This window comes from Berghia stephanieae, chromosome 11, assembly GCF_034508935.2.
Source record: "Berghia stephanieae isolate SIO BIC M18660-M18661 chromosome 11, UCSD_Bste_1.3, whole genome shotgun sequence".
NCBI lineage: Eukaryota > Metazoa > Mollusca > Gastropoda > Nudibranchia > Aeolidiidae > Berghia > Berghia stephanieae.
In genome coordinates this window covers 34,368,229-34,393,325 of record NC_088370.1, presented here as the reverse complement: position 1 = coordinate 34,393,325, position 25,097 = coordinate 34,368,229, and the positions used below count along the sequence as shown (strand labels likewise).

Genomic DNA, 25,097 nt, shown 5'->3' with positions numbered 1-25,097 from the left:
CTTACATCTATAGTCACACTGAAGCTGTTATGGTAAGTGTTTTGGTGTGTTAGTAAGTCTGTTTGTGTGGGTATGTGTGTATTTATTCACTGATCGTCATACTTACATCTATAGTCACACTGAAGCTGTTATGGTAAGTGTTTTGGTGTGTGTAAGTCTGTATGTGTGGGTATGTGTGTATTTATTCACTGATCGTCATACTTACATCTATAGTCACCCTGAAGCTGTTATGGTAAGTGTTTTGGTGTGTTAGTAAGTCTGTATGTGTGGGTATGTGTGTATCTATTCCACTGATCGTCATACTTACATCTATAGTCACCCTGAAGCTGTTATGGTAAGTGTTTTGGTCTTTAAGTATGTGTGGGTATGTGTGTATCTATCTTGGGATGTGTAGGGAGAGGTTTTGGTATAAGGAGGGAGGTGTTAGGTCATTCATTGATTCCCAGATCCATTCATTCATTCTTCTTTTGTTTGTCCGGTTCATCCAGCAGTGATTGGGTAGCTGGGTCTGTGAATTCAAGCGGAAAGTACTTTGCAATAGGCTAGCGTCCTATCCAAGGGTAGCAAGCACTTGCTATTGTCCATTAAATGCTATAGGAACTGGGATAACAAAAAAAAAAAAGACTACTAAAGGACTACTTTTTTATGGCATAAAATGACTCCTTTAAAGAGAAACGACAACAATGACTCTAAACTTACACTTAAGATATTATCAAAGAATCCATTGAGTTTTTAAAGATATAACCCAGCAAATTAAATGGTTTTTATCAAAATGAAATGAACAAAAATGAATATAACAACTTAAAAAAACAACAACAAAAAACAAACCCAAACACAGATTTGTTTCAGGCTCAAAACCCTTCTTCAGCCAACAACGAAAACAATGAAGACATAAATACATTACTAATAGTCTAGTTTTTTTGTAATGTATATCTATATGTTTTCATTGTTTAATTTTGTTGTTGGCTGAAAATGGGTTTTTGAGCCCAAAACGTTCCGTATTTGGTATTTTGTTCTTTTTTGAAGCTGTTATATTCATTTTTGTTTATGACTTTTTACAGTCCACAGATTCTAGCAGCCTAGTGTCAGTATGGTCTTTTCAGCCTACCACACTTGCTTAGTTATCTGAACCAGTTATCTCTAGCTCTATCTGGGTGGGGTTCCTGGCCTTCCATAGTGGGCAGGGAGGTACTTACTGTGTCTTCTATCCCCCTATATCTGTCTTCCAACTCACTCTCTGTCTTTGTCTTGGAATGAGATTACTTGGTTTTGTCCTGGCCCTTGCTGGATACTCTAGCTGAGAGGGAAACAGTCGAATGTATAGTTAGTTTTGGGAGATGATATTTTTTTCCTTGTAAATCATCTCTCTGTTATGCATTGTATTATGTTTTCTTTATATTATATACGATTTGTAAAACATATGAGTGTATTCCTCTTAGTGGGGACCTATGCTTGTGTCTGGATGAGCCTTTTAGGTGATCTCAAACTAAGTACTTTGATACTGTGCTCTTGGAATCTACATCTGTTCCCTATTTGAACCAATTCCCTTTGTCATACCTTGTCTTTTGTGCTTTAATTGTAATTCTAGAACTTTTTACTAACCCATTTTATTCCTTTTTACTGGCGCTGATATGACCTTAATGTGTTGCAAGCGCTGTAAAACCCTTAATAATAATAATAATAATAATAATCTTTATTGTCCAAATTAAAGGCAATTCATGTGAGGTAAACAATGCTCAGTTTGGTTCATGGTATGAACATCAACACATTTACAAATACAGACACAGCCATACACGAACATACACGCTTGCACATTGTTTCTACACATGTATACAAAAGAAATGAGCGTACATACAAACACATATACATACATACATACATACATACATACATGCAGACATACATACAAACCAGCATATCATCGTATATGCATGCCTACATTCATACATACATACATACATACATACATACATACATACATACATACATACATACATACATACATATCTACACACAGACACACACACAGACAGATAGAACGATACGATATATTTGCTGGGACAGCAGATAACCATATTATAAATATAGTGTCTTATATTAAGAAGAAGATGGCAATAATTGTGATGATGATGATGATGATGATGATGTTGATGATGATGATGATGATGATGATGATGATGATGATGATGATGATGATGATGATGACTACGATAATGATAGATGATGATGATGATGATGATGATGATGATAACGACGGCGGCAATGTCGATGATGATGATTCACGACACTGCTTCTCGTTATTTTCATTGGTTGTCTCATTTTTCCACAGAAGATTTGTTAATTAATTTTATGGCGGTTGGAATGAAGGTTGTCTTATGTCGATTTGTCCGACATTTTGCTTCTAGATACCGTCTTCCGGAGCGCAGAAGTTGGAATTTTTCGTTCAGCGGATGCCTCTTTTCGTTGATAATGTTAAAAGATTTCTTCTCAACTGCATTAATATAAGTTGTGTCAAGGCTTCTAAGGTCTGTGTTAATTATTTTTGAAGCCTCTCTGAGGGTTCTATGTAGTTTGGATTTTTCTTTTGTTCCACAGCTTCCATACCACGTTGTGATGCCAAACGAAACGATACTCAATATTAATGACTTGTAGATTTGTATCATGGTCTTTCTGTTCACATTGAAAGACCTTAATTTTCTGAGTATATACAAGCGCTGGTTACATTTTTTGATGACATTGTTGGTGTGCGATTCAAATCTTAGACTGTTATCTATAATTACACCAAGGTATTTAAACGTTTCAACAGTTTCAACCGCCTGATTGTTAATTTTTGTTATTTGTCTTGCTCTTTTTCCTATTTTTCTGTGATCAAACAGTTGTTCCTTTGTTTTTGTTACATTGAGCTCTAGACAGTTATCGGCACACCATTTGCTGAATTTACTAACTTGCTCAGTGTATTTAAATTCGGAGACGGAATCATTGAGCAGGCCGAGTATTGCGGTGTCATCAGCATACTTGATGAGTTGGCAGTTATCAAAGCTAGCCACACAATCGTTTGTATAGAGGATGTAAAGTAGAGGTGAGCTTACACACCCTTGTGGGCATCCGTTTGAAAGAGTTTTTACTGATGATATATTGAGCCTACTCTGACATGTTGGGGGCGATCGATGAGAAAGTTGTTATACCAGTTGATGAGGTAATGGGGAAGGTTTAGAGCATGCAGTTTACTGATTAATATGTTGGTTTTCATGGTATTAAAGGCAGACGAAAAATCGACGTATAGGATTCGGCAGTAGTTGGCGGGTGAAACATCCAAGTGATTTGATATTGAATGCATCACTGTGAGGAGTGCGTCTTCCACACTAAGATTTTGTTGGTAGGCAAACTGATATGGATCAAGTATGTGTTGGTCATATATAAATTGCAACAGCTCTCTTTTCAGAATTTTTTCCAGACATTTCATAATAATTGATGTTAAAGCAACAGGTCTATAATCATTCAGCTGAGTTGGTGGATTCTTTTTGGGTACTGGAATTATAGTCGATGTTTTCCATATAATTGGGATTTTCTGTTCATCTATTGAACGTTGGAAAATAGGCAAGAAAGGCAAGAAAAAACAAAACCTATCTCTAGCTCTAGCTCTTCTGCCAAGATTACCAAACTAATTTATTTGTACTCTCTCTCTCTCTCTCTCTCTCTCTATCTATTTCAACCCAGGATTTGAACTTCCAACCCCTGCATGAGATAATAGCTTCCTGCGACACCGTTGGCAATGTGGTGGTGACCCTTCCTAGATTAGACATCTTAAGACAAACACGGAAAGTCATCAGTAAGGAAAGTCATTTCCACACAATCTCTATGGTAAGAGTCTCCAGAATTTGCCAAATGTCCTTTTTTTGAAGTCGTCTGGCAGAGAAAAATCAGTTTGGCAGATTTTATTTTCCGAGGCCTGGGGATGAATGTATAGGTCTACTCCATGTTTTCCACGGCAATTTTTATGTATTAGTGATTTTTTTAAACTTGGGAAATGCAAAAAGAATTATGACATCGGCCTTGAACATTTTTTGTTTAACAAAACTGATGAGTTTTCAAAGGGGGTACTATAAATAGTACGGTTTGGCAGATTTTTGTGGTATTTGGCAGATTTTTAAAATCCAGTTGGCAGAATGCCTGAAATTAATCTTGCAACCCTGCTCCAGATCTGTTGTGTGGCTATGTGGTCTTCCGCTATGAAACTCATTTCCACACAATCTCTATGGTAAGAATCTCCAGATCTGTTGTGTGGCTATGTGGTCTTCCGCTATGAAACTCATTTCCACACAATCTCTATGGTAAGAATCTCCAGATCTGTTGTGTGGCTATGTGGTCTTCTGCTATGAAACTCATTTCCACACAATCTCTATGGTAAGAATCTCCAGATCTGTTGTGTGGCTATGTGGTCTTCCGCTATGAAACTCATTTCCACACAATCTCTATGGTAAGAATCTCCAGATCTGTTGTGTGGCTATGTGGTCTTCCGCTATGAAACTCATTTCCACACAATCTCTATGGTAAGAATCTCCAGATCTGTTGTGTGGCTATGTGGTCTTCCGCTATGAAACTCATTTCCACACAATCTCTATGGTAAGAATCTCCAGATCTGTTGTGTGGCTATGTGGTCTTCCGCTATGAAACTCATTTCCACACAATCTCTATGGTAAGAATCTCCAGATCTGTTGTGTGGCTATGTGGTCCTCCGCTATTGGGATCGGAAAAAAAGATCCTGGGATGGTGCCCCATGCTTTGAGCGGTGCACAGTCGAGTCCTTGGAAAAGTCACTTTACTCGCATTCTCTCACCGTATAGTGTTAAATGAGTGCCTGGCCGTTAACGGTGTTGTATCTGTTTTTAAAAAAATTGTGATATTTCCCAACAGGCATCATGTATTGTCTTACACGTCATGTGTTGCTGTTAGCTAGAGACCCTTGTTAAAGCACTTTGAGCGCGTTTATTGGATATTGGGCGTGGTGCATGAAAGCACAAGTTTTAAAAGATTATGACAAGTGGTATATTTGAGGCTGTCAAAAGGATAATTAAAAAAAAATACAGAAATATTAAATAACTTTGAAAACCTCTGAAAAAATTTAGTTTTCATCTGTAAATGATTAAAAATAATAGAAAAAAAGCATAGCAGTAAAAGCTTTTTAAAGTGTTAAAAAAGGGTGGACAAAGATGATCCTTAATCCAGGTTTTGAAACGCTCTTACTCTTATTCTCTATTGGTGCTGGGTTGTCAGTTTTTTATTATTCGTCATTGTTCAACCCAGGGAAATAGATGAAAACGAAACGTTTCAGTGAATCACATAATCAGTCGGATGGTGAAAAGGTTTGAACTGAGATATTGCCAAGTTTAGTTAGAAGGTCAATTTTGACCAAAAATGAGTTCTTGTCATAAATGATTAAATCAACCCTTTTTCTACATCAAAGCTTAATTTCAAGTCTAATTATTTTTTACAGCTAGATAAAATTGAAAAAGTATGAAATTTGAGAAAAGTTGCTGGATGCCATTCCCATACATCTGACTTTAACTACATGAAAAATGTCCTGATTTACTTCAAGTAAAGATTAAAATGCTGTGGGGAGCATATTCTTTCAGAAAAGGCAAAAAAATGCAAATCCAAAATTTCACCTTCCGACTGATTATAATGTCATGCACTGACACAAATATTTAATTAGTTTTACAAAATATAAAATAAGTATTGTTGTCTTTTTGTTTTGTTTTGGTGTTTATTGTCTCAAAATCGACCTTTTTGACACCCCTCTGTTTTCATGGTTTCAATTCAATATGCTCAAAGCAGTTCTGACTGCTGTATTTTTGTCCTCCCATTTTATATGGTACGAATTTTCCATTTCATTCAGATGGGATTGCTTCTTTAATGATAGATACAATCAATGTGTTGTCTGTGCCTCAGGGGTTGGGTGACTTGTGTTGTGATAAAAGATGAGCGATGTTAAGTGTTGTCAGTGTCTGGATAAGTGTTAAAGATTATGTCTCTGGGTAGCGTGGCTCAGTGGTACAGAGTTCGATCACCCGCCGTCGTGCTGTGTGGCCTTGAGCAAGTCACCACGCCCTAGCTCAATGTGCGGCTCTGCACTGCGGCTGACGGATGGGTTATTCCTGTCTTTCCTTGGAATAGACCCTAGAGAAAAATTTCCTCTATGGGATGAATAAAGGGAATTTTTTATTATTTTTTAAATTTTATTTTAAGATACTTTACACACATTAACTCAAGGCAGTGACGGACTTTTTAAAAAAAAGTCCTTAAATGAAAGGCTGCTTGACATGTATGAATAATTTATTTTAAAATATTTATTATTTATTTATTTATTTATTTATTTATTTATTTATTTATTATGGGGGCGAAGTGGCCAAATGGTTAAGGAATTTCACTGTGGCCTGGAAGGTCCTGGGTTCGAGCCCTGCCTCAGGCACTTTGGTTTTTTTCCTTGAGCAAGATTATTAACAACCAATTTGCTTATTTGGACAACATGGGTGATTCCTGTTGACATCAGACATCTTGTTTGATGAATTATCTATTTTTCTTCGTGGAATGCCTAGGCAACGATATCTTATGATGTCATGGCGGAAGGGCATAATTAATTAATTTATTTATTTTGGGTTTCAGGGACTATACAAGGTAGATCTGAGGAAGAAGTCCGTGTCAAAGAGAGGAAAAAAATCAGTTGGTAACAAGAGCGCAGAAAAGGACAAGGGTGACAAACCAACTGACCAATCAGAGGAAAGCATTACATTCAAAGTCAAGGATGAATTGGATGAGGATGTCGCATGTTCCTCTCAGACGCAGGCAATTAGGAAAACTGAAGAACATTCCATAGCAGAAAAGGAGAGGTCTCCAGCAAAGGGAGATAACAATGATGAGTCTATGGATGTGGTATATTTCCATGAGTGTGATCAGGTATAAATTAGTCTTCTTTTTCTTCTTCTTCTTTTTTTCTTCTTCTTCTTTGTCTTCTTCTTCTTCTTCTCATCCCCTCCTCCTCCCCCTTCTTCTTTTTCTTCTTCTACTTCTTCTTTGTCTTCTTTGTTTGTGTGTGTGACCTCATTTTAAAGGAATGTTTGAAGCACTCAATTTTTTATCTCTCGGTCTTTAAGATTTTTAGAATTAATTGATTATTTTTCCTATTTAAAAAAAAAAAATTTCTTCTTGTCCTTGTCAGAACCCTCTTGAATTGAATCCTGTCCCAAAAGACTCCAAGAAATTGAAAATAGACGTGAAAGAGAAAGACAACCTTCTGGTCCCAAATACAGCAGCCGTCCACAGAGTAAGTGGATCCTTTTAAATCACTCAATCTCCCATAGTGGGCAGGAAGGTACTTGCTGTGTCTTCTATCCCCTATATCTGTTTTCCAACTTGCTTTCTGTCTTTGTCTTGGAAAGAGATTACTTGGTTTTGTCCTGGCCCTGGCCTGAGTCCTAGCTGGGAGGGAAACAGTCAAATGCATAGTTATTGTTTTGGGAGATATTTTTTTCCTTGTAAATCATCTCTCTATTATGTATTATTATGTTTGTTATTTTTAATGTATAATGTAAGCATTTGAGTGTATTCCTCTTTGTTGGATTTTGTGCTTGTGTCCGGATGAGAATTATAGGTGATCTCAAAGTACATTGATGGTTTGCTCTTGGAATCTGCATCTGATTCCTATTTGTTCCCAGTTCCCCTTTGTCTTCCTTTCTCTTGGGTGCTTTAATTGTAATTCTAGAACTTTTTACTATCCCATTTTCTTCCTTTTTACTGGCGCTGATATAACCTAAATGTGTTGCAAGCGCCGTAAAACCCTTAAAAGCAAAGCAAAGCAAATCACTCAATCCTAGAGATTTTTGCTACTGCTCAACATTGGAAAAAAATGTATTAAAAAAGAATATGTACATAGATAGTTTTAATCACATGTAAAAACTAAAAACATTAACGTTGATACTACGCCTATAATTAGTCTCAGAAAAATGTAATAAATAGGCACAGGGTAAAAGTAACCTGGTTAAACTACGGATATAGTCGGTGTTAGGGTTGAGTGAGTTAATGAAAAGACTGGATTTGTTTCAAATTGAATATTTTTTTTCTCCATTTTTTTAGTCATAGGGTCATGGGGGGGGGGGGATTCTTTTGATTTAGTTTATTGAGCGCTGGACTCTTATGCAAAAGAACTGGATTTGATTGCGAACTGAGTCCAGATCTTTGTTTCTGAGCCCTCTGTGTTTGGGTAACAAACAGTAAAGTGCGGCTATGTGGTCTTATGGTATAACACTCGCTTTCGGATTGGAAGGTCCTGGGTTTGAGCCTCGCTCGGCGCAGAGTTGAGTCCATGGAAAAGGCTCTTTTTAAAAATTGAGCTTTTATATAGCGCAATATCCATTAAATGTGCTCAAAGTGTTTTACAAGGGGTCCCTGGCAAATGCAACACTTAGCTAGGACGTGACATGACACCTGGTAGGCGATATTACCAGGTACTCATTTTACACCCGAGTACGGTGAGAGAATATAAGTAAAGAGTCTCTTCCAAAGACTCAACTGTGCGCTGAGCGAGTCTCGAACCCAGGACTTTCCGAAAGCGAGTGTCATACCACTAGACCACATAGCTGCACATATGAATGTGAATGACTAAATGTAGTTTTATTTATTGATATAATAAATGTTCATAATATCATCTTTATCATCATCATCATTATTATTATTATTAATTACCATTTATAATGGATCTTGTGATATGTACTAATCTATTTTCATATTTATCCTGTCCAGGTTCGCTTGTGCAATTCCCTCTCCGAAGACATCTGGCTAGCATCAGGTGGCCAGATGGGATTATTGCGGATTGACAATCTGAAATCATGGGTGTTTCCTCATCGGAGAGATGTCTTCAACAAAATTAAAGATTTATTAAAATGTAAAAATCTGACCACATCCTCATGACAATGAATCCAGGGGAGGGGGGGGGGGGGGGGGAATAGAGATGGGGGGGAGGGGGGGGGGAGGGGGAATAGAGATGGGGGTTGGGCCTAGATGAACGGTGACATTTCAAGTTTCCCTATTATCATTGGGACTGGTATCAGTGACCCACCAGTGCCTTTGTCTTGTAACAAAGTCAAGCTATTTTGAACGAGGTCAATGGGTGACGATGCAAAACTCGCCTCCCAGCCTTTGTATCCTTGGGTACTTTACACACTCTATAGTCAGATTGATTCAGATGTGAATTAGTTCCTCTGGCTGTGTAGCCAGCTAGTGACAGTGACAGATATTTTGGCAAGAGTGCTACCACAAAAAAAGAACAAAAACGGGTGATGTGCGCTCTATAAAATGGAAGTTTTGAATCCATCTTCCATCCTTTGGGAAGAAATAAGAAGTGCAGAGAGCATCCATAGAAATAAATGTCCCTACAAATGATTTTATCATGAAATGGAGATAGAGCAAGTGAAACATAAAAATAAAATAGAAACGTTTCTTTCTTCTTCATTTTATCCCAGTTTCAGTTTCATGGTAAATTTATTTGTATTTGATATAAGGCGGGAAACCTGAATCGTGTTTTATCTCACTGAGGGTGAACTAGAATCTAATCTAAAGGCAGCACAAAATCAGTGTTGATTGACATCACTTATTTAAATCCAAACATTCGACAACATCATGATTCTCGAGTGAAAGTGACATCACTCTTCGGCCATATTTGTTCAACTAACAACAACCACCATAGAGAAATAAAAAACATTCAAGAGATTTAACTAACTAGATCATTACAAATTACTGAGTAGTGTTCTTTACAGAGGGTTTGTGTAGTACAATACTCTCTGGATTCTAGTACGCTCTCTGAAGTCAAATAGCGTTTTAGAATCGGAGCATGCTGAAATCCTATGCTCATGGGAGATAACTTATTATATGATAATGATATAGATAAAATTCAGTCACCTGCTCCAGCGTGCCATATTGCAACGTGTGCTGAAAGTCTTTGTGCGCGTGTACTGAATGTTCATCACTGCATACATCTTATTTGTATAATGTGAAGAGTTGAAATTTGTATTGTCCCATTTTGATTGTTCTACAAAATTCTTAATTATTATATAAACTTATTTTATTAAGGAGATTTTTATAAAATATTTTGGTCAAAGCAAAGAATTTCCAACCAGCTCATCCTTCATTGACAAGTGGGCTATCACGTCTTTTGTCAAAACTCACATAGTCATTTTCTCTCACTTAGAGAGAGTGAGAAAGATGTATGTGTGTGTGTGTTTCTATTATAAATGCAAACATTCCTATTTCTTGTCTCCAGGAACTGGTACAGGCCATGCCGTCATTAAGCACGTTTCGGATTCAAGCATGCTAATTGTCACTTACCAAATTTTTGATATATAAACTAGATGCTTTTAAGCAGGGTAACTCCTGTTTCAGGCACGCTTTGTAACAAGACCGTATCCGATTATGATTATGGTTTTCCATTCCCTTTCTTGGCCCTTTTAACAAATGAGTCATTACAGCTGGAAGTGTGAGAAAGAGAGATGGAAAGAATGTGAATGAGGGATAGAGAGAAGGGAAGACGCACGCACAAACGCCTAAACACATGCATGCAGTTACGTACAGAGTGTTACATACAGTTATGTCAAAATGCTGACTGTAAGCAATGCTCAATCACTGAATTCTTTTCACCAAGATATGACAGATCGTCCTCCAAACTTAATTCATCTTTTTCAAATTTATTGTTTTTATTCCATTTTTTTTTCCGGATGAAAAAATTATAATAAAAATAAATTAAAGGGAAAAAACAAACAAAAATGAAACCAACCAACCACCTCTGCGACCGGTAACACTGCCGCAATATCGCGTGGTATGGTGTTGTGTGATCTTGTGTGCGACTAACAAAGGGAAATGACTAATGATATTTAATTCATGGAAATCTTTGAAGTATGTCTACTTCGAACTCGAGAAAGCTTCGGCATTAAGTACATCTAAGGTCTAACCCACACCAGAGCTGACTCCGACAACCGGGTACTGCCGTCTTTCGGATAAAGACGTCGGGCATGGACAAAATACTAAGAATAAAGAGAAGAGCCACTTGACCTACCAAGCCCGGGAAAAAAATGGCAGAGGATGTTGTGTGCTTGGTATTGGTAGGTCTAGAGGCTCTTGTCTTTATTCTTAGTACTATGTCTGTGTCCGATGTCTTTATCAGGAAGACGGCAGAGGATGTCAGTCGGAGTCAGTCTTCAGTGTGGGTCGGGTTAGCCCTAAGCCTGCTCCCGATGACCGTGCTTAAAGGCGGCATGGACTGTAATCACATACCTCAACGTATCTGGTATATTTATTTTCAAACCTCCAGTTTGATAAGACACCAAGCAGCGAATTCATTACCCTCTAGATCATGTCGTTCTGTATAATTAGACAAATTGTAAATAGGATCCATATTCATATTTTTATTATTAAATGAATAAATTTGTTGAAAAAACATTGGCGTTTTATTTCTTTAATAATGTTTTGCATGTGTTTTTGAGAACTTGATCCTGGAAGTTAAATGAGACTGAATTTTCTTGTTATCTTCCGTTTCTCTGACTGTCACACATAAGTTGAAAAAGTGAATGAATGCCTGCCATGTTTGTTTGTTTTAAAGGGTTTTACGGCGCTTGCAACACATTAAGGTCATATCAGCGCCAGTAAAAAGGAAGAAAATGGGAAAGTAAAAAGTTCTAGAATTACAATAAAGCATACAAGAAAAGGGAAGACAAAGGGGAATTGGTTCAAATAAGAGACAGGTGTAGATTCCAAAAGCACTCTATCAAAGTACTTAGTTTGAGATCACTAAAAGTCTCAACCAGATACAAGCACAGGTCCCCACTAAGAGGAACAGACTCAAATGTTTTACAAATCATATATAAAAACATAATACATCATAAAGGATGATTTAAATGAAAAAAATATCATCTCAAATAACATACATTCGTGTTCCCTTCAAGCCATTGCAGACAGAAAACAAGTATCTCATCAAACAAAGACAAAAGCAGTTGAAAACAAATAGGGATAAAACCAGTATACCCTCCTATGGGGTCAGAACCCCAAAACTGCCATAAATTTGTTGACTGCTTCTTAGAGAAACTGATTTTAAAAAATTAAAATCGTCTTTATGTGTCTCAAATATTACACAACAAACTTTTATTTGTTTGTTTTCAATGGTTTTACGGCGCTTGCAGCACATTTAGGTCATATCAGCGCCAGTAAAATGGAAAAAAAATTGGGTAGTAAAAACATTCTAGATCTCGTACAATAAAAAGGACGAGAAAAAAGTAAGACAAAGGAGAATGGTTCAAATAGGGAACGGATGTAGATTCCAAGAGCATACTAATACTATCCATGTACTTAGTTTGAGACCACATATAAATAATATTATATAATATAAATGCAGACAATAGTCAATGTGACATTTTAAGGAGATTTTTATTCAATAATTAATAATATCAATACGCAATATTCACAGTACAAACTTCAAATCCCTGACAACAATGATGACATGAAACCTTATACAACTCCCAAGACCAAATACATTGATGATAAACCTGACTTAGACTGAAACCGAACTACAAACTCAAATTTTTGTCACCTGGAAAGAAACGCTGGGAGAACTTGGGAAGAAAATCTTCATTTATTCTGTAACTTTTTACATGATTCCTGGATGCCTTTATTCATTTTTACCTAAAGATAAGCACAAACCAGAGACACTTTGGTAAATATTTCCCCCCCCTGACGCCTGATGCCTAGGCGACGATATCTTATGATGTCGTGGCGGAAAGGGTATAATTTTTTTAAAAATTTATAACAATGTGCGCTCTTACCCATAAAGCCATTTGCACTGATGATTATATTGAAAAGTGAATTAGGCCCAGTGACTTTATCTTTTAGTAGAGTCCTGGTGCTGTAGGCTTCTTCCTACAAAGTATGTATCAACTAAACAATCAACAAACAATTGAGTTGTAGTACGGCATCAGTTTTTTGTTAACACAAAAAATGGAAATTATTCAATAATAATGAATGATAATGATAATCCATGTTTTGTTTGTTTGTTTATTGCTTTAGGTCTCTTCCAACACAAATGAGGTTATATGAGAGACCGCTGAAACAAAAAAACAAGCAATCTAACAAAAATAGTACAAATGTAAATCAAAATCATAACCTAAAGATATAAGCTAAATTATAAATAACCAAGAACAAACAGGCAGAAGATTTACAGAAAAAAAAATATCCCCTGTCAAAAATACAACCACAAACCAAAGAAGCAGGATAGGCAGTAAAGAGAAGAAGAAACGACATCACTATCGGATCGTACACCCATGCGAACATCATAGGTATATGATTCAAGGGTGATGCTCCCATCCAACCACCCGCTGATAATCCATGGATACATCAAAATGAAAAATGAAAGTAAAAGGCATTATTGGACATTTGTCTTATAAGGACTTTAACTGATTGTGCAACACTTTAAGGTCATACCAGCGCCCTGAAAAGAAAAAAAGAGAGAGAAACAAACAAGACAGCAGAAAGATAAGATATTGAATCATCAATGCTTGTCTGATTGTTTTGTTTTGGGTTTTTTTTTTCTACAGCGCTCACTACACTTTCAGATCACTTCAGCACCAGTTTAAAAAAAAGGAAGATGGTAGAATAGTCAAAAGATTTAGATTGGTTTATCACGCAGCAAAGAGAATGTAAGACAAAGGGGACTAGTAGATCCAAGAGCAGTAGCTAGGCTTAATTAAACCCCTTACACTGCTGTACTCTGCTAAAACACATTTAACAAATTTTGGCTAGAAAAGTCGTCCGAATATTGACCATTAAAACGATCCTCATCTTGTCAAATACTCTCAAACCAGTTTTGAGGGTTATTGATGAGACGAGAAGGATCATTTTAATTGGTCAATATGTGACCTTTTCCTTTAAATAAAAGGGTTTTATGGCGCTGCAACACATTTAGGCCATTTCAGCTCCAGTAAAAAGATAGGGTCATTATTGGTGCTATTGATCACTTAAAGTTAAAATGCTAACTTTGTAATCGTTGGACCTAAATAGGCAATTGAGCATGCGATATAGACGATTGCTTACAAGATGAGGAGAATTATGATGAAATCAATGGCAACAATGTTAAGATCGTCGCCATTTTACTCTTTGCAATGTTGCATCATTTTTCTCTGATATTGTATTTCTGAACACGGTTTTGAAAAATCACTGTATCTTGCTTGTTTCTCAGTTCATAGTCATAAAATTTTGACAGCCTATACGTATAAGGATTTATTTTATTAGTAATTTGAAAGAAATTCAATGAGAAGATACAAGCCGACAAAAAGTGGTGCATGCATTTCTTTTGTTTTTGTTTGTTTGTTGCTTTAGGTCTCTTCCAACACAATTGAGGTTATATGAGAGACCGCTGAAACAAAAAAACAAGCAATCTAACAAAAATAGTACAAATGTAAATCAAAATCATAACCTAAAGATATCATAAGCTAAATTATAAATAACCAAGAACAAACAGGCAGGAGATTTACAGAAAAAAAAATATCCCCTGTCAAAAATACAATCACAAACCAAAGAAGCAGGATAGGCTAGTAAAGAGAAGAAGAAACAACATCACTATCGGATCGTACACCCATGCATTTCTTTGTGACCACCTGATAAAGGACAAGTTTTCAGGGCAATCATTAAAAAATGTTTTCTAAGAGTACAGTAGAATAGGATCTCTGGCAGTAAAAAAACCCCCCAAAAAATGAAACACCCAGATTGTTACAAAATAAACATAAGTAAAAAACTAAAGTTGCCATAACTAATAAATAATGGAAAGGTGATTTACAAGGAATAAAAATTTCTCACAAAAAGATAAATCAACCTTGACTGTTTCCCTCTCAGTAAAGACTCCTGGAAGAGTCCAGGCAAAACCAAACAGTCCTATTCCAGAACAAGGTCACAATGCCACTTTGTAAGAACAATAGATTTAGCGGCATAAAAGTAAAAGAGACAGCAATGATAAGTAATACGAGGGAAAGTCGATTCCAAAATTTTAAAGAGTATTATTATCTTTCTTCAAGAATTTCTGACAAGTTGGGAGGTGGGGAAGGGGGGGTCATCATAATTCATCGATATTTGAAGTTTAAAAATTTCATGCCAAATACAAGAAAAAAAAGGATATTGCATCGTACGGTATGGTATAGTAAGAATATACAGGGTCAAGAGAAATAATTACAGGAGACAACAAAAAAGTATGAATATCCTCTATGAAATAAAATCCAAGTAGAATATATAAAAATGATGGTCATTTACAAATTATTAAAGAGTTATTTTCTTTCTATGCATATTTTGTGAATAGTAATGAGTAATGAAAAAAAGAAAGAGGCAGTAAAATGGGGGAGGGGGAAGAAGTGAGTTATTTTAAAGCCGCTATCAACAAAATTTGGATTTCTTGATCAGTATGGACTCCAAATTTTAAATACGTCTGGGTAGACTCTACTACTGGCTTGGTACTCTGACTCAATGGGATAGTTTCCAACATTCTCTCTCTCTCTCTCTCTCTCTCTCTCTCACACACACACATATATATACATACATACAAAGATGTAAAATTTACAAGACACGCTCGACCGTCGACAGATAAGAAAAAATACACTCGACAGATAGAAAAAAAACAAAAAACTAACACATTCACATTTGACAGCCTGTCTTATAATAAGAACAGGAAGTCAGAGAGAAATGGACAATTTAGGGGCGAAGAGGACTATCAGTAGCTCCCATCTATCGGTCAATGGGGATAGAGTAGAAAACTTATTATTAGAAACATCAACATCAACATTAGTCCTGACATTGGGAAACTTGATTTTTGGTAAGTTGAATGGCGCTTGACTCACAAGCGCTAGGGAAAGTAAGACAATAGGCTTTGATTAAAGGAGGAACAGTAGTAGAAGATAGAATGAGATGCTATAACTGAAACGTATTCATAATATTGACATGAATTATAAAAATGAAAAGAATGGTGAATTAAAAAGTAAAAATGTGGAAACTCAAAGGGGCCCATCTGTAGTGATGGGTAATCTCTTTCTATACAACATAAGTATAATATATAAAATTGAAGGGGTTAGTTCTGTACCACGCCCAAGTCCAGTTTGTTTTCGAATCCAGACAGCATCGAAATGGGGTGGCCCTTTCAGGTTTTGTTTGTTTTTTAGGGGGTGGAGGGTGGTATTTCTGTAGCTTAACAATTAAAGCCTAACTGCATCTTTTACTTTGCACAGAAGAAATATCAATAATTCATCAAATTGATTTTCTAGATCAATGGCATCACCAGTTTCATCAATCGCTTCGAGAAGCGACAAAACTGGAAAACTTGAAAAAAACTTGACGACGGTGTAGTACTAAGAACAAATCCCATCGTATATTCATCCTATATGGAACTCAATGGAACATTATTCACTTGAAATGAAACAATAGAAATTTTATTATATTTATATACACCTTACAATGACACATTTTTCATATTTTGGTCAGATGATACAGACCTGCCACTTCACGAAAAAGGAAATCAGTATGACATTGAAAAAAAATCAGTATCTGGGGAAAAAAATCAGTATGAGACGTAAAATTATCCAATTATCCCCCCCCCCCCCCCCTCCCCTTATTTTTCCCCTACACCCAAAATGGCACGCACAACGCCAATCTGGCAATCAGACTACTAACTTATTTAAAGATGGTGGCACTTGGTAACGAGTCAGAAGCCAGGGACCGCGGTGGTTTACCAGTACAGCTCGCTGTCGCTTCACAAAGGAAATGAAAACTAAATAACGCGCCGTGTGTGTTTTCTATCTGTGTGAGGGCATCACAAAGAGGCTCGCTACGTCATGTGATCTATCGAGGTATCGCGGGACAGGTCAAAGTTCACGAGACTTGAAATTTTTAACGTGCAACGTAAAGCACAAAGTAAACGTAAAAGAGAGGGGTGGAGGGCTGCGGGCCCTTGGTCACTTGGTGAAATCGGTACGATCGGCATGCAGATCGGGAAATCGGTAAGATCGGCAAGTAAATCGGCAAGTAAATCGGGAAATCGGTAAATACGAAAAAAAGGTCTTGCAAATCGGTATGATACCGATTAATCGGTATGAACGGCAGGTCTGGATGATATCAACAACTTGCCAAAAAAAAACAAAAAAAGACTCAACACATTAACACATGTTTGAGGCATTTTGACAATTTGTCCGCCATATTATTTGACTAATATTTTTAGTATCTTGGTTACTTTTTCTTTCTTGCTTGTCTATGTTTTTTAAAGCTTATCAATTTTTTTCTGGCCAAAACAACAACAACAGAAAATGTGTTGTGTCATTGTACAGCTGTGATGAAACATAGTGATGACGGTGCTGATAATGATGTAGATGATGACAACAATGACAGTGGTGGAGGAAATTATAAAATTCTACGTGATCGTTAGTTTTGATATTGATACCAATGGAAGTAAACGTTGCCAACAAAGACAATATCATAGACACATCACAACGTTATATTTATAGTGCAAATTAAAGATTATTACCACGATTTTTAAAATATCATATACGAGACATAAAGCAAGAAAACAACAATCATAAAGTAGAAGTAAAAAAACTCTCATTCTCATACAGATCAGTAGACTGCTGTAAACTGTCGTCAGTCATTATAGGAAGTCATCTGGGGTACAAAGGGGTCACCATGACATGTCCAGTCAAGTTTTGTGGATTTATACAGCATCTGAATCACTTATACATTATGGGGAGCGATTCATGTGTAACTGAAACGTATGTTTTGTAGACAGAATGTCCATATGGGGCAGGATATAACCACACGTAACCGAAACGTATGTTTTGTAGACAGAATGTCCATATGGGGCAGGATGTAACCGAAACATACGTTTTGTACACAGAATGTCCATATGGGGCAGGATGCTCTTTGAAAGCTGGAGCTTTTCCCTCCTTTCAATTTCATCAACCAATTAAAACAGGATAAACATCATAAATATTCATTCAAGGCCTTCATTATGATTGGAAATTGGAAAACAAAACAAAAACATATCTTGAAGCAACACCATATGTTCCATACATAATATGTATTGCCTGTATTATTCTAAATAAGAGCCGTATCCCCCCTAGAGAAGTGGAAGATGGTGGTATGGGATGATAATTAACCAGCTAACTTCAAATTTTGGGAAGAAGAGTATTTAAAAATTTGGTCAGAAAACTCATCCTTCGAATATCAAACGATTTAAACATCCCTCATTTTGGCAAAATCTCTCAAGCCTCACGAGGTCCCGGGATTTTGCCAAGATGAGGACCATTTAAATCGTTTGATATTTGAAGGACGGGTTTCCTGACCAAATTTTAAAATATGTTTCTATCCAGCGTCTTGAAGTTAACTCACTCAACCCTAACACCGACTATATCCGTAGTTTACCCGGAATACTTTTACCACATGCCTATTTATTACATTTTTTCTGAAACAAATTATAGCTAATGTTTTTAGTTTTTGCATGTTAATGTTAATGGTAGTTGAATAAAACTATCTATGCACATGCTCATTTTTAATACATTTTTTTCCAATTTATGAAAAGTAGCAAAATTCTCTAGGATTGAATGAGTTAAGTGAGTCAAATCATATTCAACGTCTCAATTCTACATCAGACTTGGACTTTGACGAATTACAATTAAAAACTTTCATGTCCATGAATCAGTTTCCTTTCATCCCTGAGACAGGCACCCATCTTTTCAAATATTTGTCATATCAGCTTGCTACACTCATGAGGTTAGTTAATTTGAGCACCAGGAGAAAGGAAAATGAATAGAAAGAAAATATAATTATGGACCTGGAGTTAAATCCTGATATCTAAGTATTATGAAGCATATTGAGAGTGATGAAACCGGAAATGCGTTACATAAACAAACAAACAAACAAACAGTAATAGCCAATTAAGCCAAGAATGGCACACCACCACCCCTCCCCCTCCCTTAATAATCAACAGAGATTTTTTTTCTCTCTCTTTGCAACTGTTAAACTAAACTTTTGATAAAACTGGAGCAAAAAAACAACAAAAAAACCAAAAAACACAACTACATACTACCTTACCACTACAAACAAATAGAATAGCCTCCACTTTACCATTTCTATGGTGAAAAACAGAAATGGGAGCAAAATTGTGATTTGTATAACCTTGAATCTTTGCTCTATCTCTAACCCAGGTCTGTGATTAATTATGGCATGAAAGATAAGGGGCAGTGTGGCTCATCAGTATGGCATTTGCTTCGTACCCGAAAGGTACAGATTTTGACTACCAACCACTCTGTGTGGCTTTGAGCAAGTCACTTTGCCCTAGCTCACCTTGCGGATAAGGCCTAGGTTACTCCAGTCTTACCTTGGAATAATATCTTTAAAAAAAGAAATTCCCCTTTGGGATAAATAAAGGGAATTCTATTTATCTATTATTTATATGATGTAGAGCACACTTATATAATGAATATGCATAGAATGTATTGATTGGAATAATGAATGCATCCTGTGCCACATTTCACCCCTCATTATTTCAACAACAACATTTTCAAGTACTGAAATAAAGATTATTAAAGTTTTGATCAGCATATTTTAACCTAATTTTATCCTGGTAGGTAACTTGGTAGAAACAGACAACTTTAGTTATGCTACTAAGAAATAGACATGCATTTCAGGTTTTTGTTTGTTTTTTTCTTCTGCATTTCTAGCTACTATGCTCGTATCAAAATATGCCTAAACTGAAATATTGTTTTGTTTGTTTTTAAGGGTTTTACGGCGCTTGCAACACATTAAGGTCATATAAGCGCCAGTAAAAAGGAAGAAAATGGGATAGTAAAAAGTTCTAGAATTACAATTAAAGCACAAAAGAAAAGGTGAGACAAAGGGGAATTGGTTCAAATAGGGAACAGGTGTAGATTCCAAGAGCACACCGTCAAAGTACTTAGTTTGAGATCACCAAAAAGTCTCATCCAGACACAAGGACAGGCCCGAACTAAGAGGAACACACTCAAATGCTTACAAGTCATATAATATAATATGTAAACTGAACATAATACAATGCATAACTGAGAGATGATTTACAAGGAAAAAAATATCACCTCCCAAAACAATAACTATGCATTTGACTGTTTCCCTCCCAGCCAGGACCCTGACCAGGGCCAGGAAAAAAACCAAGCAATCTCATTCCAAGACAAAGACAGAAAGCATGTTGGAAAATAGATATATGGGGATAGAAGACACAGTATGTACCTCCCTGCCCGCTATGGGAGGTCAGGATCCCCACCCAGTAAACTGAAATACATAGTCCCTTAAAGTTTTGGTTTGAACCAATTTTACTGTGCTCATTCTTTATATATCAATGTCATCTGCTCCAGAAAAAGGTAACACAGTGATCACAAGAGGAAATTATATGTGTGCACAGGAACAGACACAAGATCCATGCCAAAATAAAACACATTTGAATGTCTACAATGTAATTGCGTACAGAGTTGGTCCATTTTAAAAAGATGATCATTGCACATAAACAGAACTTATCCATGAATTTCCAATACATCATTATTGCAGCTTCATATCATCTCTTTTTAAAATTTCCAGTTCAATGGCTTCAGTTTATTTTGTTTCTTTTTAAGGATTTTACGGCGCTTGCAACACATTTAGGTAATACCAGCGCCAGTAAAAAGGAAGAAAATTGGAAAGTAAAACCATTCTAGATGTACAATTAAAAGGACTTGAGGAAAGAGTAAGACAAAGGGGAATTGGTTCAAATAGGGAACAGATGTAGATTCTAAGATCATACCATAATGTACTTAGTTTGAGATCACCTAAAAGTCTCATCCAGACACCAGTAAAGGAACTCACTAAGAGGAATACACTCAAACGTTTACAGAATATATCCAAAACAGAATACACAACTAGCAATACATAACAGAGCGATGACTTACAAGGAAAAAAAATATCATCTCTCAAAACTTATACTTAACATTTGACTGTTTCCCTCTCAGCTAAGGACTCCATCTAGGGTCAGGACAAAATCAAGCAATCTCATTCCAAGACAAAGACAGAAAGCAACTCGAGAAAACAGATATGAGGGGGCAGAAGACTTAGCAAGTAACCTCCTGCCCACTATGGGAGGTCAGGAACTCCACCCATTTCAATGGCTTCAGTCACAAATCTTTAAACCCCATGTGTAATTGCAGTTTCCTGATTTTAGGCCAAGACCATTCTTCCACGAATGCCACACCGTGCCTTTAAATACTGGTAATGTAAATGTTGCTGCTCGAAGCAATAAATAACAATGTGAGCTTCAATTTAATATACGAAAACAGATAAAATGGATGTTTCAGGTTTCTGCTTTATCAACAAAACAGGATGCATGAAACATTACAGACGAATGAAATTTGTTGATAAAGCGGAAACCTGAAACGTCCATTTTATCCCTTTTCGTATATTAAATTGAAGCTTACATTCAATTTCACATTGTTATTTCTTTCTTTTAATATTGGGTACAACTATCCAATGAAAACTCTTTATTTCGACATGTTCATAGGACTGTAATATCATCTATAGTTATTTTAATCTCTTGTATGGTTGGGTTTTCCCCCCAAGTTGAAAAATTTGTGACCGAAACCATCAACGTTCTTATGGGTTCACAGATTCAGTCAGCATTTTTGTGATTATTATATTGCAGATCATAATAAAATATCAAGCAGTTGTAATCATAATAAAATTGATATTACCACAACCCATTGTCAATTAATTCATGGAACCATCCCACTCACCAGATAATTAATTTCAGATCAGTAAGTCTTTCATGATGATGATAGTGATGAAATACAATGCTGATGGCCGAATTGACATGAAATGTTGATGGAGATTTTATTTCTGTTTTTCCCCAAGAGGTTTTACAGCATTCACTTGCTACACATTTAGGTCATAGGCTTGCCAATAAAAAATAAAAAAAGAAAGATAAAGGGGATAATCAAGGTACTTATACCCTTTATCTTCTTCTTCATTATTTTCTTATTGGCAATGAGGACTAGTTCAAAATTATAACAGAGATAGCCCCAACAATATTGTATCTAAATGCCCAGTCTAAGCGCAGTCATCGTTAACTTATAGCCTGACACTGACCTAAAAATTACGTCGAAAGACAAGTCTTTGGTCACAAAAGAAAACAAATCGTGAGTTGTATTCAATAGTTCAACCAATGGGACCACTTGTTTCATTGAGCACTACTAATGACAACTCACTAGACGCTGCACAAACCTAAACAATGACGTCAAACTACAAGTCCTAGAGGGTTCTAGTGTCGGGCTATAAATTAACGATGGCTATGGTCTAAGACCACTTACAAGTCCAACACTGACACCAGGAATCGATTCTTAGTAAGACACATGTGTTCAATTGTCACCTTTGAAATAATATTACATAGTCGGTATTTCCTAGTATTAAAAGTTAACCTTCCGGTGGTGCAATAATGATAAAGCCGGCAGAAGTCAAAATGCCGGAAGGCAATTGTTACATCTATTAAAAACCGGAATTTCCGGCATATGCCTGCGAACTTTCACCCATGATTCTTACTCAAACTACATGGAATCATGGTGGGCTATCTTTATCATTTTATCAAATTAACTTTCTTTAAAATGTTCAAGCCATGTGTCACTCAAATCAACACACCATTTCAGTGTTTCATGTTAACCATTTTAACAATGAAATATTTTTTTTAAACATTGTAAAACAAGAGGTCTAATATTTATAAATGTAGTATCTATGTAACTTTGTCTATGCATCTGCATAATTTTGGGGGAAGTCAACTTGTCCTTAATAATACCATTATTTATAGTGCAACTTGGAAACACAACCAACACAATCCATATCTATTATCCCCACGTAGGAGATATAGAACCATGTCACATAATGAGTTGTAAACACTATGAATGTTTAGTTTTGTTTTTAAGGGTTTTACGGCGCTTGCAACACATTTAGGTTATATCAGCGCCAGTAAAAAGGAAGAAAATGGGATAGTAAAAAGTTCTTGAATTACAATTAAATTATTGTTTATTGCTTTAGGTCTCTTCCAACACAAATGAGGTTATATGAGAGACCGCTGAAACAAAAAACAAGCAATCTAACAAAAATAGTACAAATTAAATCAAAATCATAACCTAAAGATATAAGCTAAACTATAAATAACTAAGAACAAACAGGCAGAAGATTTACAGAAAAAAAAATATCCCTGTCAAAAATACAATCACAAACCAAAGAAGCAGGATAGGCAGTAAAGAGAAGAAGAAACGACATCACTATCGGATCGTACACCCATGCGAACATCATAGGTATATGATTCAAGGGTGATGCTCCCATCCAACCACCCGCAATTACAATTAAAGCACCCAAGAAAAAGTAAGACAAAGGGGAACTGAGAACAAATAGGGATCAGATGTAGATTCCAAGAGCATACCACCAATGTACTTAGTTTGAAATCACCTGTCTCATCCAGACACAAGCACAAAATCCAACAAAGAGGAACACACTCAAATGCTTACATTATACATTCAAAATAAAAATAATAATACATAACAGAGAGATGATTTACAAGGAAAAAAATATCATCTCCCAAAACAATAACTATGCATTTGACTGTTTCCCTCCCAGCTAGGATTCCGGCCAGTGCCAGGACAAAACCAAGTAATCTCATTCCGAGACAAAGACAGAAAGTATGTTGGAAAACAGATATAAGGGGATAGAAGACACAGTGTGTACCTCCCTGCCCGCTATGGGAGGTCAGGATCCCCACCCAGAAACACTATGAATAAACTTAGTACAAGAGCCTATTTTGAAATGAGAGAGCTACATCATCACTTACTCTGTAAAACTGTCATGCTGTTACCCTAATCAGCTACCAAAATAAAATGTTTTTGAAGACTTGCAAAAACAGTTTGAACCTGCGCATTTCAGTGAGTGATTTTGCCCAAAATATTGAAGACACCAGCAATAAAAGTACATTCTTAAACCTCTTTAAGATTTTTCAACCAATTAAAGTATAATTATCTTAGTCGTATGTTTGTTTATAAGGGTTTTACAGTACTTACCACATATATAGTTAGGTAAGTTCAGCGCCAATAAAAAGGAAGAAAATGGCATGGTAAAAAAATTCTAGATTTACAACTGAAAGCACACAGAAAAACTAAGACAAAGGGGAATCATTCAAATAAGGAACAGATGAAGATTCCAAGAGCAATTATCAGTGCACTTGGTTTGAGATCACATGAAAGTCTCATCTAGACACAAACAGAGGATCTCACTTTATCTAATAGGAATACACTCAAATGTTTACAAACCATCATATAATATATTCAAAACTAAAACTATACATTTGACTATTTCCTTCCCAGTCATCAAGAACTAGGGCCAGGGCCAGAACAAAATTATGTAATCTCATTCCAAGACAAAGACAAAAAGCGAGAGAAGACACAGCAAGTGACCTCCATGTCCAATATGGAAAGACAACACCCCCCCCCCCCCCTCCATCCAGATCTTGGGTCTCAGATCACTAACTGACATCCCATAATAAACACAATGGAAGTCCCTGTCTGATTTCTACATCTCTAATTTTGTATATACTCCCAACTTTTGTGACGTAAGTACATTCAGTTATCGACTCTTCATTTGCAAAATATGGGAACATTTACATGCACACAAAAAATTAAATTGAGCAAAACAAAGAGGGGCATCAACTATAGGAATTGTTAGTATCCCTTGTATTTAGACGTGTTCAAGGGATGGGGAATGATGTACAAAGAACAGGTCAAATAATATATCAGATCAGACCCACCTACCCTCTGATGGTCTGATCCACACCCATACACATTGTGTCATCCATGGGTGAAGTGGCTTTTATATATTATGCTTATCCAAAAAGAAAATATGTATCATAAACAGATTGCTCAGGTCTGGGAAAAAAATATATGAAAATAGTCACATGGTGGTTGGTGGTAGTGGTAGGCAAGTCTGTACATGATGAATGA

General features: G+C 36.3%; 1 protein-coding gene across 1 annotated transcript in view; it reads left to right on the top strand.

Annotated features, from left to right (window-relative positions):
* LOC144956655 (uncharacterized) overlaps positions 1-8,972 on the top strand; it is a 16,500-nt gene extending 7,528 nt beyond the window's left edge. Inside the window, exons 8-11 of the mRNA XM_078887303.1 lie at positions 3,718-3,861; positions 6,664-6,954; positions 7,217-7,321; positions 8,797-8,972. Coding sequence (XP_078743429.1) covers positions 3,718-3,861; positions 6,664-6,954; positions 7,217-7,321; positions 8,797-8,964 — 708 coding nt within the window. The 3' untranslated portion in view covers positions 8,965-8,972. The remainder of the gene's footprint in view (positions 1-3,717; positions 3,862-6,663; positions 6,955-7,216; positions 7,322-8,796) is intronic.
* The last annotated feature ends 16,125 nt before the right edge of the window (positions 8,973-25,097 follow it).